Genomic DNA, 15,165 nt, shown 5'->3' on the forward strand with positions numbered 1-15,165 from the left:
TGAAGCTTTCATCATTTTCAGAGCTACTGCAAAACCAACATCATTCAACCATCTACTCATTTCCACTCAAGAGCATATCAAAAAAGGCCTTGGAACATGCCATGCAACAAAGGGGATTGTGGCTTTAAACTCAGGACCCTTTGAGAATATAGTATTGCAATTCCATGATAAGAGTGATTCTGGGACTTGAGCTGTGTTTGAATACTCATACTAACTGCACTAACTGTACTATTTGTGACGTGGATTGAGTACATGGTAGGCTTATTGATCATAGTATGTCAAAAGTTCCCGGATGTCATACTAAATTAGTCAAAATATGAAGTATACACGCAGGCTTCACATTGTTTTTAGATTTGAAATTGGTGGAAAATATGCAGCCGAAGTACAACAAGACTAGATATAATTACTTAAAGCAATGAATTTGTGACAAATGTTAAGAAAATATTGAGTAATGTAATGACGTTACGTTGGCTTACAATTGGTTTGCAACGTCGTCTTTACGAACCACATAACATATCATTACAGCAGTATGTACCGTTTGCTAGTTAGCTACCTAACGGTAATGTTAGTTGGCTACTTATACATCAAACTTGCCAGTATATTAACTATAGGCTAACTAACTACTTAACGTTTATTGACTTGATTATTCCCATCATTCTTAGCTTAGCTAAATGGTATAGTCGTTGTGCCTTCTCAATGGACATTCAGGTGCTTTCGTAAATTCATTCTGGCTATCTACTCCGATTTCAGTGCACTCGTCAGAGTACAAGAGCGCAGAATAATTAATTTACGAGCGCTCAACACCCGTTGAATATGGCTGGGGTCAGTAAACTTTGCCAAAAATAATAATTAAATGGTTGCAAGCAGCACAGTTACAGTCATCAACGCTCTGGATAACATGAAAACTGCTTAACTAGCTCTGCTAGGGCGAGTAACATGATCAGCGTTCCCCTTGTGTTCTCATTGTGTACCTCCTGATTCATGCTTACAAGCAAAAATTAAAGCAGGAAGCACCAGTGACTCAGTCTATAAAAAAAGTGGCCAGATGAAACAGATGCTAAACCACAGGACTGTTTTGCTAGCACAGGCTGGAATATGTTCCGGGATTCTTCCGATGGCATTGAGGAGTACACCACATCAGTCATTGGCTTAATCAATAAGTGCATCATTGACGTCGTCCCCACAGTGACTGTACGTACATACCCAAAAGAGAAGCCATGGATTACAGGCTAAAAGGTAGAGCTGACGCTTTGAAGGAGCGGGACTCTAACCCAGAAGCTTATAAGAAATCCCGCAATGCCCTCCGACAAACCATCAAACAGGCACAGCGTCAATACAAGAATAACATCGAATCGTACTACACTGGCTCCGACGCTTGTCGGATGTGGCAGGGCTTGCAAACTATTACAGACTACAAGGGGAAGCACAGCCGAGAGCTGCCCAGTGACACAAGCCTACCAGACAAGCTAAATAACTTCTATGCTCGCTTTGAGGCAAGTAACACTGAAACATACATGAGAGCATGAGCTGTTCTGGACAACCGTGTGATCACGCTCTCTGCAGTTGATGTGAGTAAGACCTTTAAACAAGTCAACTTTCACAAGGCCGCAGGGCGACGGATTACCAGGACATGTACTCCGAGCATGCGCTGACCAACTAGCAAGTGTCTTCACTGACATTTTCAACCTCTCCCTGTCTGAGTCCGTAATACCAACATGTTTTAAGCAGACCACCATAGTGCCTGTGCCCAAGAACACTAAGGTAACCTGCCTAAATGACTACCAACCCATAGCACTCACATCTGTAACCATGAAGTGCTTTGAAAGGCTGGTCATGGCTCACAACACCATTATCCTAGAAACCCTAGACCCACTCCAATTTGCATACAGCCCCAACTAATCCACAGATGATGCAATCTCTATTGCACTCCACGCTGCCCTTTCCCACCTGGACAAAAGGAACACTTAAGTGAGAATGCTAGTAATAACTGACTACAGCTCAACACCATAGTGCCCTCAAAGCTCATCACTGAGCTAAGGACCATGGGACCAAACACCTCCCTCTGCAACTGGATCCTGGACTTCCTGGCGGGCCGCCCCCAGGTGGTAAGGGTAGGTAACAACTAGAGGTCGACCGATTAATCGGAATGGCCGATTTCAAGTTTTCATAACAATCGGAAATCGGTATTCTTGGGTGGCGATTTGCCGATTTAAAAAAATTAATCTTATACCTTTATTTAACTAGGCAAGTCAGTTAAGAACACATTCTTATTTTCAATGACGGCCTAGGAACGGTGGGTTAACTGCCTTGTTCAGGGACAGAATGACAGATTTTCACCTTGTCAGCTCAATCGTTGGACGACTGTACCTAACCATAAACACCAATGCCTTTCTTAAAATGAATACACAGAAGTATATATTTTTAAACCTGCATATTTAGCTAAAAGAAATCCAGGTTAGCAGGCAATATTAACTAGGTGAAATTGTGTCACTTCTCTTGCGTTCATTGCACGCAGAGTCAGGGTATATGCAACAGTTTGGGCAGCCTGGCTCATTGAGAACTAATTTGCCAGAATTTAATGTAATTATGACATAACATTGAAGATTGTGCAATGTAACAAGAATATTTACACTTTGGGAGGACACCCATTTGCTAAAATACCGAACGGTTCTGTATTTCACTGAAATAATGTTTTGTTTTTGAAATGAGTTTCCGGCTTTTGTGGAGCGATGGGTAACGCTGCTTCGAGTGTGGCTGTTGTCGATGTGTTCCTGGTTTGAGCCCAGGTAGAGGCGAGGAGAGGGACGGAAGCTATACTGTTACACTGGCAATACTATAGTGCGTATAAGAACATCCAATAGTCAAAGGTATATGAAATACAAATGGTAGAGAGAGAAATAGTCCTATAAATACTATATTAACTACAACCTAAAACCTCTTACCTTGGAATATTGAAGTTTCACGTTAAAAGGAACCACCAACTTTCAGATGTTCTCATGTTCTGAGCAAGGAACTTAAACATTAGCTTTTTTACATGTCACATATTGCACTTTTACTTCTCCAACACTTAGTTTTTGCATTATTTAAACCAAATTGAACATGTTTCATTATTTATTTGAGGCTAAATGGATTTTATTGATGTATTATATTAAGTTAAAATAAGTGTTCATTCAGTATTGTTGTAATTGTCATTATTTCAAATAAATAAAAAGAAAAATTGGCCGATTAATCGGTATCAGCTTTTTTTTGGTCCTCCAATAAATCGGTATCGGTGTTGAAAAATCATAAAATCGGTCGACCGCTAGTATATACTCATTAAGTATGTAGTACACAGTATGTTAGCATGGGTATACAAACACAGCTTCAGACTTTTCACCTTAAAATGCATACCAAACAAAAACCTGATTGTGCTGTTGGTGCCATCATATGCTAAACCAAACTTTTGATCTGCACTGTTCAAGTAAATGCGTTTTAGTAAAATTGTGTGGAAATTGTTGAAAGTAGTCCTTGTGCATAGAATTGTATGGTTTGTTTAACTTTGTAATCATTGGTTTTTGTTTGACAGCATCACTGTTACCGTGGAATTTCCCAGTTGGATTCTGCACTCTCGAGCTGTGTTCGAATACTCATACTAACAGCACTATGTAGTATGAGTATGCAGTATGATTACAGGTCATAGTATGGATATATGCAAAAAGTTCCCAGATTTCACACTACGTTTGCCAAAATACGAAGTATACAAGCAGTGGAAACTATTTCCGTGCAGCAGTCACCAACGCTCTAGATAACACGAAAACAGCCTAACCAGCTCTGCTTGGCCAAGTAAAATGGTCAGAGAGAGGTGTTCTCTCATTTGTGTCTGGAAGTAGCTGGCAAGCTAGTCAACATTAGCAAGTTAGCTTCGATGTTTGACTGCCGTCGTGGGGTCACTTTACTGACAAATCCCAAAGGCAGACCCAGTTTAAATTAGCTGTTTTTCACAGGGTCCACCCAATGTCACTGACAGAGCTAAGACCATCTTCCAAACAGACCCCTATTGACCTGACTCTCATGCAGGCAGCTCTTTGATGAACTCCCTCAATGAATTGAATGAGATCTCCAATCTGGTTTTATTATACAGTGCCTTCATAAAGTATTCATGCCCCTTGACTTATTTTTTTCTACAAATGATTGAAAATTAAACAAATCTAATTAACATACAGGGCCAGTCAAAAGATTGGACACACCTCCTCAAATGAGCTCAGGTGCATCCAATTTCCTTTGATCACCCTTGAGATGTCACTACAACTTGATTGGGATCTACCTGTGGCCAATTCAATAGTTTGGACTTGACTTACACTGAACAAAAATATAAAATGTAACATGTAAAATGTAGGCTCCGTGAAATAAAAATTATCCCAGAAATGTTCCATATGCACGAAAAGCTTATTTCTCAAATGTTGTGCACGTTATTACCTTCCTGATAGTGAGCATTTCTTCTTTGCCAAGATAATCCATCCACCTGACAGGTGGGGAATATCAAGAAGCTGATTAAATAGTATGATAATTACACAGGTGCAACTTGTGTTGGGGACAATAAAAGGTCACTAAAATGTGCAGTTTTGTCATACAACGCCACAGACGTCTCAAGCTGAGGGAGTGTGCAATTGGCATGCTGACTGCAAGAATGTCCACCAGAGCCGTTTCCAGAGAATTTAATGTTCATATCTTTACCATAAGCCGCCTCGATTGTCATTGTAGAGAATTTGGCAGAATGTCCAACCAGCATAACAACCGCAGACCACGTGTAACCACACCAGCTCAGGTCCTCCACCTTGGTCTGAGGGGGGAGGAATCTTTGAAATTGTTGACCGTTGCATTCATATTTTTGTTCCGTATAGAAAGAAACACACCTGTCTATATAAGATCCCACAGTTGACAGTGCATGTCAGAGCAGAAACTATACAATGAAGTCCAAGGAACTGTCTAGAAGATTATTATTATGATGAGGCATATATCCGGGGAAGGGTATAAAACAATTTGAGTGTTGACAGTTTCCAAGAGCACAGTCGTCTCCACCATTGGGAAATTTGAAAAAAATATGTTACTACCCAGACTCTGCCTAGAGCTGGCAGTCAAACCAAACTGAGCAACCATTCAAGAAGAATCTTGGTCAAATCAAATTGTATTTGTCACATGCGCCAAATAGAACAGGTGTTGACCTTACAGTGAAATACTTACTTATAAGCCCTTAAGCAACAATGCAGTTCAGAAAAAAAATAAAAAATAAAAGAGAACAGTCTATGACTAGTGCGGCTGGAGTCTTTGACAATTTTTAAGGCCTTCCTCTGACACCGCCTGCTATAGAGGTCCTGGATGGCAGGAAGCTCAGCCCTGGTGATGTACTGGGCCGTACGCACTACACTCTGTAGTGCCTTGCGGTCGGAGGCCGAGCAGTTGCCATATTGGGCAGTGATGCAACCCGTCACAATGGTGTTGGAGTCGTGCCTGGCCGTGCAAAGCTTAAGTAGGCTACGCTGTTAGCTAGAAGAGTCCGCTGTTTCAGCCTCTGTAAGTGTCTATTGTATTTCTTTGCAGCGCATACATCATTTCAGATTTTCAAAATGTATGAAATCTCAAATCTACTGCAAAGCCATAGCTAATACCGGACACTCATTCTTCTAAACTCCCAACTCCATTTAATGGCAAGATTTTTATATTCATTTTTGATTATACTTTTGTAATGCTTTTTGTGACATGGATCATAATTATAGTTACAGTCTACCAGGTTGTGTGATCCTTGTAATGTTACATGGAAAATACAACTAATGGGACGCAGAATTAAATGTATATCACACTCGCACAAATGCGACCAGTTATTTTAAGTAAAAAAAAATCACTAGCAAATGCAAGTGAACTGTTGGCACTTTAAAGCCCACTGAATGTCCATCTTATGTTCGCTAACGTTAGCTTAAAACAATTTGTGTTTACCTTTCCACAACAACACAGAGTCGAAAAGGGATTTGTCCATGTGTTAACGTACAGCTGACAGTCAGCAAACTCAGCATCACAACAAACAGGAGGAGGGACAGACATTGGGTAGCTACGTCAAATAATAATGTATACGCTGATTCGGTGTGTGAGTTCATTAGAACGTGCGTTGAAGATGTCGTTCCCATAGCAACGATTAAAACATTCCCTAACCAGAAACCGTGGATTGATGGCAGCATTCGCGTGAAACTGAAAGCGCGAACCACTGCTTTTAATCAGGGGAAGGTGTCTGGTAACATGACCGAATACAAACAGTGCAGCTATTCCCTCCGCAAGGCTATCAAACAAGCTAAGCGTCAGTACAGAGACAAAGTAGAATCTCAATTCAACGGCTCAGACACAAGAGGCATGTGGCAGGGTCTACAGTCAATCACGGACTACAGGAAGAAATCCAGCCCAGTCACGGACCAGGATGTCCTGCTCCCAGGCAGACTAAACAACTTTTTTGCCCGCTTTGAGGACAATACAGTGCCACTGACACGGCCGGCAACGAAAACATGCGGTCTCTCCTTCACTGCAGCCGAGGTGAGTAAGACATTTAAACGTGTTAACCCTCGCAAGGCTGCAGGCCCAGACGGCATCCCCAGCCGCGCCCTCAGAGCATGCGCAGACCAGCTGGCCGGTGTGTTTACGGACATATTCAATCAATCCCTATACCAGTCTGCTGTTCCCACATGCTTCAAGAGGGCCACCATTGTTCCTGTTCCCAAGAAAGCTAAGGTAACTGAGCTAAACGACTACCGCCCCGTAGCACTCACTTCCGTCATCATGAAGTGCTTTGAGAGACTAGTCAAGGACCATATCACCTCCACCCTACCTGACACCCTAGACCCACTCCAATTTGCTTACCGCCCAAATAGGTCCACAGACGATGCAATCTCAACCACACTGCACACCGCCCTAACCCATCTGGACAAGAGGAATACCTATGTGAGAATGCTGTTCATTGACTACAGCTCGGCATTCAACACCATAGTACCCTCCAAGCTCGTCATCAAGCTCGAGACCCTGGGTCTCGACCCCGCCCTGTGCAACTGGGTACTGGACTTCCTGACGGGCCGCCCCCAGGTGGTGAGGGTAGGCAACAACATCTCCTCCCCGCTGATCCTCAACACTGGGGCCCCACAAGGGTACGTTCTGAGCCCTCTCCTGTACTCCCTGTTCACCCACGACTGCGTGGCCACGCACGCCTCCAACTCAATCATCAAGTTTGCGGACGACACAACAGTGGTAGGCTTGATTACCAACAACGACGAGACGGCCTACAGGGAGGAGGTGAGGGCCCTCGGAGTGTGGTGTCAGGAAAATAACCTCACACTCAACGTCAACAAAACTAAGGAGATGATTGTGGACTTCAGGAAACAGCAGAGGGAACACCCCCCTATCCACATCGATGGAACAGTAGTGGAGAGGGTAGCAAGTTTTAAGTTCCTCGGCATACACATCACAGACAAACTGAATTGGTCCACTCACACAGACAGCATTGTGAAGAAGGCGCAGCAGCGCCTCTTCAACCTCAGGAGGCTGAAGAAATTTGGCTTGTCACCAAAAGCACTCACAAACTTCTACAGATGCACAATCGAGAGCATCCTGGCGGGCTGTATCACCGCCTGGTACGGCAACTGCTCCGCCCTCAACCGTAAGGCTCTCCAGAGGGTGGTGAGGTCTGCACAACGCATCACCGGGGGCAAACTACCTGCCCTCCAGGACACCTACACCACCCGATGTCACAGGAAGGCCATAAAGATCATCAAGGACATCAACCACCCGAGCCACTGCCTGTTCACCCCGCTATCATCCAGAAGGCGAGGTCAGTACAGGTGCATCAAAGCTGGGACCGAGAGACTGAAAAACAGCTTCTATCTCAAGGCCATCAGACTGTTAAACAGCCACCACTAACATTGAGTGGCTGCTGCCAACACACTGACACTGACTCAACTCCAGCCACTTTAATAATGGGAATTGATGGGAAATGATGTAAATATATCACTAGCCACTTTAAACAATGCTACCTTATATAATGTTACTTACCCTACATTATTCATCTCATATGCATACGTATATACTGTACTCTATATCATCGACTGTATCCTTATGTAATACATGTATCACTAGCCACTTTAAACTATGCCACTTTGTTTACATACTCATCTCATTTGTACATACTGTACTCGATACCATCTACTGTATCTTGCCTATGCTGCTCTGTACCATCACTCATTCATATATCCTTATGTACATATTCTTTATCCCCTTACACTGTGTACAAGACAGTAGTTTTGGAATTGTTAGTTAGATTACTTGTTGGTTATTACTGCATTGTCGGAACTAGAAGCACAAGCATTTCGCTACACTCGCATTAACATCTGCTAACCATGTGTATGTGACAAATAACATTTGATTTGATTTGATTTTATTAATCTCCTTTAAATCTTGACACAAACTCCGTAAATGTCTGTGTGTTGCAGCTCGAGAATCAGGATGTTAGATTTACTCAGTGGATGTATTTTTTATTACAAATGGTTTAAAAAAGAATAATAATCAGGCCCTCTTCATTTCTGCATACTTTTAACTCGGATCTCATACCTGCGTACATGGACAGAGAATTGCGTAGTTGGTACACAAAATGCATGCATGTTGGCAGGTCTGCTGTATTGACGCTGTGCCTGTTTGATGGTTCGTCGGAGGGCATTGCGGGATTTCTTATAAGCTTCCGGGTTAGAGTCCCGCTCCTTCAAAGCGTCAGCTCTACCTTTTAACCTGTAATCCATGGCTTCTGGTTGGGGTATGTGCGTACAGTCACTGTGGGGACAACGTCCTCGATGCACTTATTGATAAAGCCAGTGACTGATGTGGTGTACTCCTCAATGCCATTGGAAAAATAAAGGGAAATATTCCAATTTGTGCTAGCAAAACAGTCCTGTAGTTTAGCATGTGCTTCATCTGACCACTTTTTTACAGACACTGTCGCTTCCTATGGGGATGCTTTTCCCACAGCAGGGACAGAGACTGGTAAGGATAAAGGGAACAAAATGAATGGAACCAAATGCAGGCAAATCCTCGATGAGAACCTGCTTCAGAATGCAAACAACCTTAGACTGGGGCAAATATTGAAGAGGACAATGACCCCAAGCTTACAGCCAACGCAACACTGGAATGGATTCAGAACTAGAATTTACAAGTCCTTGAGTGGCCGAGCCAAAACCCTGACTTGAATCCCATTGAAAGTTCGAAAAATTCTAAAAACATGTTTTCACTTATCCATTATGGGGTAGTGTAAGAAACATAAATGTAATACATTTTGAATTCAGGCTGTAACAACAAAATGTGGAATAAGTCAAGGGGTATTAATCATTTCTGAAGGCACTGTATGTCCCATCTTTAGTCCACAAATAGAGAATAAGACAAGTGGCAAAACAGAAATCAAGGACTGCTGACAAATGTGATTAACGTATATCAAAACATGGATGACGTCTCGATTTCTATCCTAAACCACTGATTACAATTGGTATGCAACCACATTGTTTTGACATAACTTGTACTGTTTGCCACACATTTCAGCACAGCAAATTCATTTCAAGCGTTGCAATACAATAAAATATGATATTATATAATGGCTAGCTACAACTGTACGCTTCCAATCTGTCCAATGATGCGAGTAGAAACAAGCCAAGGCATGTTAGCTACTCTGCATCAACAGAAAAAGTCGCGAGCTCGCTTCGGTAGCTTTGGTTTAGCTGTAGCATCAAGCTACTGTATAGCCTAGCTAGCTAGCCGACCAAAATGTCTCATTTCGACTTACCACTAACAATCCGCAAGTGTTTCAGACGTGTCAGGACATCTTTTTTTGGATCCAACACTTTCAGTGTAGATTTTTTGACGTCCCCATGAGGCTTTTTGGAAAACATTCCGAAAGCAGGAGACGAAAGAATTTGTAGGGAGCAAGCCCCTTCTAATCTTCTTCAAACGATAGCTAACCACAAGTGAGCTGTGGGACCGTTGTCATTTGATGTAACGTTACTGCGACCTAACAGTCTTATGGACGATAAAAATGTATATAAATAGATAAAATTAGTTGAGAGGTGTGCATTTTCCAGAAGAAAAGCGTATGTAAAATGTTGCTACCCTCTCCGTAACCCAACCAACACACCTCTCCGCAAAATCTCAAAACATGGCGGAGTTTGAGAAATGAAAAACAAGGTAATGGAAATCAGAGCAATTCAACTACGTAATAGGGTAGTGAAATAATGTAGTGGCTGGTTTGATTCATTAAAACATTGTACATGACATTCAGAACCTAATAAATGGCGTAATGTTGCCCAAGCAAGAAAGCAATCTGTAATTGTAATTTCAAAGACCACTCAATGAAAATGCTAAAGTTTCACATTATATGGAAAAGTGAATCGATGGCTTTTTCTCCAAGTGTTTATCATGTTGATCTGTCAGACTTCTGTCTGTGTTCTAACAAGAGGCAGAGAGAGATCTATGTCTCAGAGAGAGATATATTATATATTTCACTTGCTTTGGCAATGTTAACATGTTTCCCATGCCAATAAAGCCCTTGAATTTAATTGAGTTCAGAGAGAGAGAGTTGTTGCTTTCATATTTTTATGTGTATCATTCCGCTTTGACAACATTGACCGTCATTCGTGCCATTAAAGCATATTGAATTTGATAGAGAAAGAGTGACCAAAGTGGTGCCAAAAGCTTGACAGTGGAGGCAACAGTAATTAGGAGGTGAGGGAGTGGATGGAAGAGGGTCCCTGACTCCCTTTCTCCAAATGCACTGATTTGATTGGAACTGGACAGGTAACAACAGCACATTACTGAAGCCATGCAACACTTTGCTTTCCCTGTTCTGTGATTTCAGTGGTGATCTGAAAGCTAATTTAGCAAAGTGAAAATAGTGTAACTAGATATTTACTTACATCAGGTTTCGCGTAGGCTTGAATTATCAGCATATTATTTGAAAAGTCGAGACAATTTTCTCATCTAAACTTTTCTTGATTTGATTTGTATGGTCTAACGAGGTGCGCTGCTTTGTCAAACCCTGCGGAGTGTAGTTTGATTTCTCCCTTTTTGTTCGATTACTTAATGGTGAAGTCGTTGGAAAAAAAACTACAATTCCCTAGCATCGCAGTATACGTCGATTACTTTAGGGGGGAAATCGTTTTAAAGAAACTACAATTCCCTAGCATCGAAATCTCCGTCAACCACAGCGACCGTAAAAAGAATATGATCATGTCATATTCTTTGTTGTTTAATTAGTTAAAACCTGCATTTCCCCCTAGCAGGGATTTTTTTTGCATGTTTCAGTGCAATAACAAAAAAGTGTCACCTTTTTGGGCCCTCGCCAGTTTGCATCATGAGATGGGTTCGGGTCCTCTTAACTGTATCATGTCACGTGTGTGTCTGTAGGTGTAAATATAACTAGAGTGAGCTCCAAAAGTATTGGGAAGGTGATACATTTTTTGTTGTTTTGACTCTGTACTCCATCACTTTGGATTCAAATCAAATCAAATGTATTTATATAGCCCTTTTACATCAGCTGATATATCAAAGTGCTGTACAGAAACCCAGCCTAGAACCCCAAACAGCAAGCAATGCAGGTGTAGAAGCACGGTGGCTAGGAAAAACTCCCTAGAAAGGCCAAAACCTAGGAAGAAACCAGGCTATAAGGAGTGGCCAAGTCCTCTTCTGGCTGTGCCGGGTGGAGATTATAACAGAACATGGCCAAGATGTTCAAATGTTCATAAATGACCAGCATGGTCAAATAATAATAATCACAGTAGTTGTCGAGGGTGCAACAAGTCAGCACCTCAGAAGTAAATGTCAGTTGGCTTTTCATAGCCGATCATTGAGAGTATCTCTACCGCTCCTGCTGTCTCTAGAGAGTTGAAAACAGCAGGTCTGGGACAGGTAGCACGTCCGGTGAACAGGTCAGGGTTCTATAGCCGCAGGCAGAACAGTTGAAACTGGAGCAGCAGCACGGCCAGGTGGACTGGGGACAACAAGGAGTCATCAAGCCAGGTAGTCCTGAGGCATGGTCCTAGGGCTCAGGTCCTCCGAGAGAGAGAAAGAAAGAGTGAATTAGAGAGAGCATACTTAAATTCACACAGGACACCGGATAAGACAGGAGAAATACTCCAGATATAACAGACTGACCCTATCCCCCCGACACACAAACTACTGCAGCATAAACACTGGAGGCTGAGACAGGAGGGGTTACAATTTAACATTATACAATGAGGTGCTGACTGTCAGATTTAATTTGATGGTATGTTCATCCATATCGGGTGAACAGTCTAGAAATTACAGCACTTTTTGTACACAGTCCCCCCATTTTAAGGGACCAAAGGCATTGTGACAAATTCACTTGTGTATTAAAGTAGTCAAAATGTTTGTATTTTATCCCATATTCCTAGCATGCAATTATTACATCAAGCTTGGGAATTTACGAGCTTGTTGGATGCATTTGCTGTTTGTTTTGGTTATGTTTCAGATAAATTATGTGCCCAACAGAAATCAATGGTAAATCATGTATTGTGTCATTTTGGAGTCACTTTTATTGTAAATAAGAATTGAATGTTTATAAACACTTCTACATTAATGTTGACTCTACCATGATTACGGATAGTCGTGAATGATGAGAATGTTAGATGAACAAACATACATGCTAACCTCTCACCATTACAATAACTGGAGGTTAGCATTTCATGGGGGGGGGTTATGATATTTCTCCTCATCATTATTCACGATTGATTCAGGACTATCTGTAACTAAATTAAAGCTGAAAGTCTGCACTTTAACCTCATAGTCATTGTATAATTTAATTTAATGTAATTTAATTTAAAATCCAAAGTGCTGGAGTACAGAGCTAAAACAACAACAAAAATGGTCACTGTTCCAATACTTTTGGAGCTCACTGTATGTTCCAATACCATTTTTGTGGGCAATATAAAAACAGATATGGAGAAAATGAATTTCCAGACTGATTTTCTACAGGTTTGCCTTAACAATAGCTCAAAGCCATAGGATAAATGTACAATATAAATGGACCAACACTGTTAGATATATATAAAGTTACAATATATCAGCCTCCAATGTACTGTAACCTTGCCAAATATCCATTATTCTCTCTTGCCATACCTGTCTCTGCCAGTTCTACTTCTTGTATTTTTTTATCACCTATTATATTACTGGTAGGGTACCTGAAATGACTGTCTATATCTTTAAGTTGGCTAAATGTCTTACACCTTCCAATGTAGTATTAATTTTTTTCTTGCTGTCTGTCTTAATGACACTCATACTGCACTTCCAGATGCTGTGTGTTGCCTAGAGCAGAACCAACATGTGTCTTAAAGATGTAGTCCGGGATCTTAAGTGGATGACGTAACATACAATTGTGCACAATTTTCAGGGACCTGTTGGGTTCATGAGAACTACTTTTAAAACTACTGGCTCAAATTATAGAAAAGCTCTGGAGCATCATTTTAATGTACAAAATAAAGTGGGACTGCATGTTTTAACCTTTAAATTGAGCAGGTTTTTACTAAAGATATGCTCCTAAACCATAGAGAGCTGGAGTAGTAGCTGGAGTAGTTTGGAGATTCAAATAGATAAAGGTTCTAGCAATACCATCACCATCTACCACAGCCAGTTTCTTCTACCTAAACAGCCAAGTGTTATTATTCATATGACTTGGGTTAGAAAGCTTTTTTACTTGCCCAAACTCTACTGCCAAGAATAAGCTCAATATTTTAAATGTGAATTGTAGGGCACCAATGTGAATGTCGGTGTGAAAAGAATGAAGTGTTTTGTTCTTAAAACTGACTTGGAAGGGATATGTTTGGGAGCAAGATTTCAGCATGTAGTCAGTAGTCTGTTCTTGTCCTAAAGCCTTTTGGGATAAAGTATCAATATGAATGTGTGGTATTAAAGTATTTCTATTCCATTATAACTGCCTGGTTGCACATTGTAAACATTAGAACAGTTGGCTAAACAAAACAAACATGGTGACATAATACATAGCTATGAATATGTCCTTACATGCGTTTTTGAAAATGGCAATAAAACCTGAATAAAAAACATTGACAGTTCAACATCTGACAGATGTGAGAGTGACAGCTACCGGTGGTGTCGCTGTTTCCTTTCCAACCCGTACCGCAGCTGATGATTCGTGGCTGTCGTGTTTTGGTCTCTGCTAACGCCGGAGTCTGAAGATGACAGCGAGAAAGTCTGGGTCACGACTCGAGACCGAGATAGAACGGTGCCGTTCGGAAGGGCAATGGGACAAGATACCAGAGCTTGTACGGCAGCTGTCTGCTAAACTAATATCAAACGGTAAGAAATATGTCTGCGATTCGTGATTTACTTTGCTCTGCGGTTCATTCAGCGTTTTGGGGCCTGGACAGGGAGCAGAATCCAAGGGCTTTCTTATTAACCACGTCAACGTGAATGCAATTTCCATTGCGAGTCGGTTCCAGCTAGCCAGCCATTTCTAGGTCATCTGTAAAAACGAAATAATTATCTTTAAACACCGTAATGGTTTATAACTATTTTGCGAAAACACCAAAGCTCATTTGAGTGTGCATACGCGCTCACTTCCTATTTCTTGTTTTGACAGTTTTCTGTCATTTAAACCAGGGCTAGCCAGCCTAGCTACCACCGTGTGCCTAGCTAAACTTGTCTTGGGCAGAGTATTCCCGGCGCTATGCATACTGGTTGAACGTTTTCACCCAGGAAAATGTTCTAAAATATGTTACTGAGCTAGCTTAACGTTAGCTGTCTTACCAGTTGCATAAGGTAGGCTCCATAAACATAGTTTAAGAATCTAATGTTACTTGTACTCCTGGCTGCATATCAATAACATCGGGCGACTAACTACTTAATGAAATGAACAAAAACTCAATGTATATCTTTGAGCAGTGAGTATCCCTCAAGGAGGTGAGAAATATTTGCGGTCTTTGCAGATTTGGGTTCCGTTGGTGTTTGTTGGTCGTCACTAGTTACCACAGCCACAAAGTCATGAACCTGCCTATTCCTAAAATGTATCATCTTAAAATCTAATTTGAAACCTTAACCACACTGCTAACCTTGTGCATAGCCCTAACCCAAAACGAAGACTAAAAAGCA

General features: G+C 41.5%; 2 protein-coding genes across 18 annotated transcripts in view; one reads left to right on the forward strand and one right to left on the reverse strand.

Annotated features, from left to right (window-relative positions):
- Positions 1-10,235, reverse strand: part of LOC110497730 (ral GTPase-activating protein subunit alpha-1) — an 80,673-nt gene extending 70,438 nt beyond the window's left edge. For all 12 annotated transcript variants that reach the window (XM_090211112.1, XM_090211109.1, XM_090211111.1 and 9 more), the window contains exon 1: positions 9,833-10,235. In XM_090211112.1, the coding sequence (XP_090067238.1) occupies positions 9,833-9,938 (106 nt within the window). In that variant the 5' untranslated portion in view covers positions 9,939-10,235. The remainder of the gene's footprint in view (positions 1-9,832) is intronic.
- A 3,910-nt stretch (positions 10,236-14,145) lies between these two features.
- The window catches only part of ttc7b (tetratricopeptide repeat domain 7B), a 68,799-nt gene continuing 67,779 nt past the window's right edge, over positions 14,146-15,165 (forward strand). For all 6 annotated transcript variants that reach the window (XM_036954712.2, XM_036954713.2, XM_036954714.2 and 3 more), the window contains exon 1: positions 14,146-14,373. In XM_036954712.2, coding sequence (XP_036810607.1) covers positions 14,253-14,373 — 121 coding nt within the window. In that variant the 5' untranslated portion in view covers positions 14,146-14,252. The remainder of the gene's footprint in view (positions 14,374-15,165) is intronic.

This window comes from Oncorhynchus mykiss, chromosome 19 (assembly GCF_057628025.1).
Source record: "Oncorhynchus mykiss isolate SJ-2025 chromosome 19, ASM5762802v1, whole genome shotgun sequence".
Classification (NCBI taxonomy): domain Eukaryota; kingdom Metazoa; phylum Chordata; class Actinopteri; order Salmoniformes; family Salmonidae; genus Oncorhynchus; species Oncorhynchus mykiss.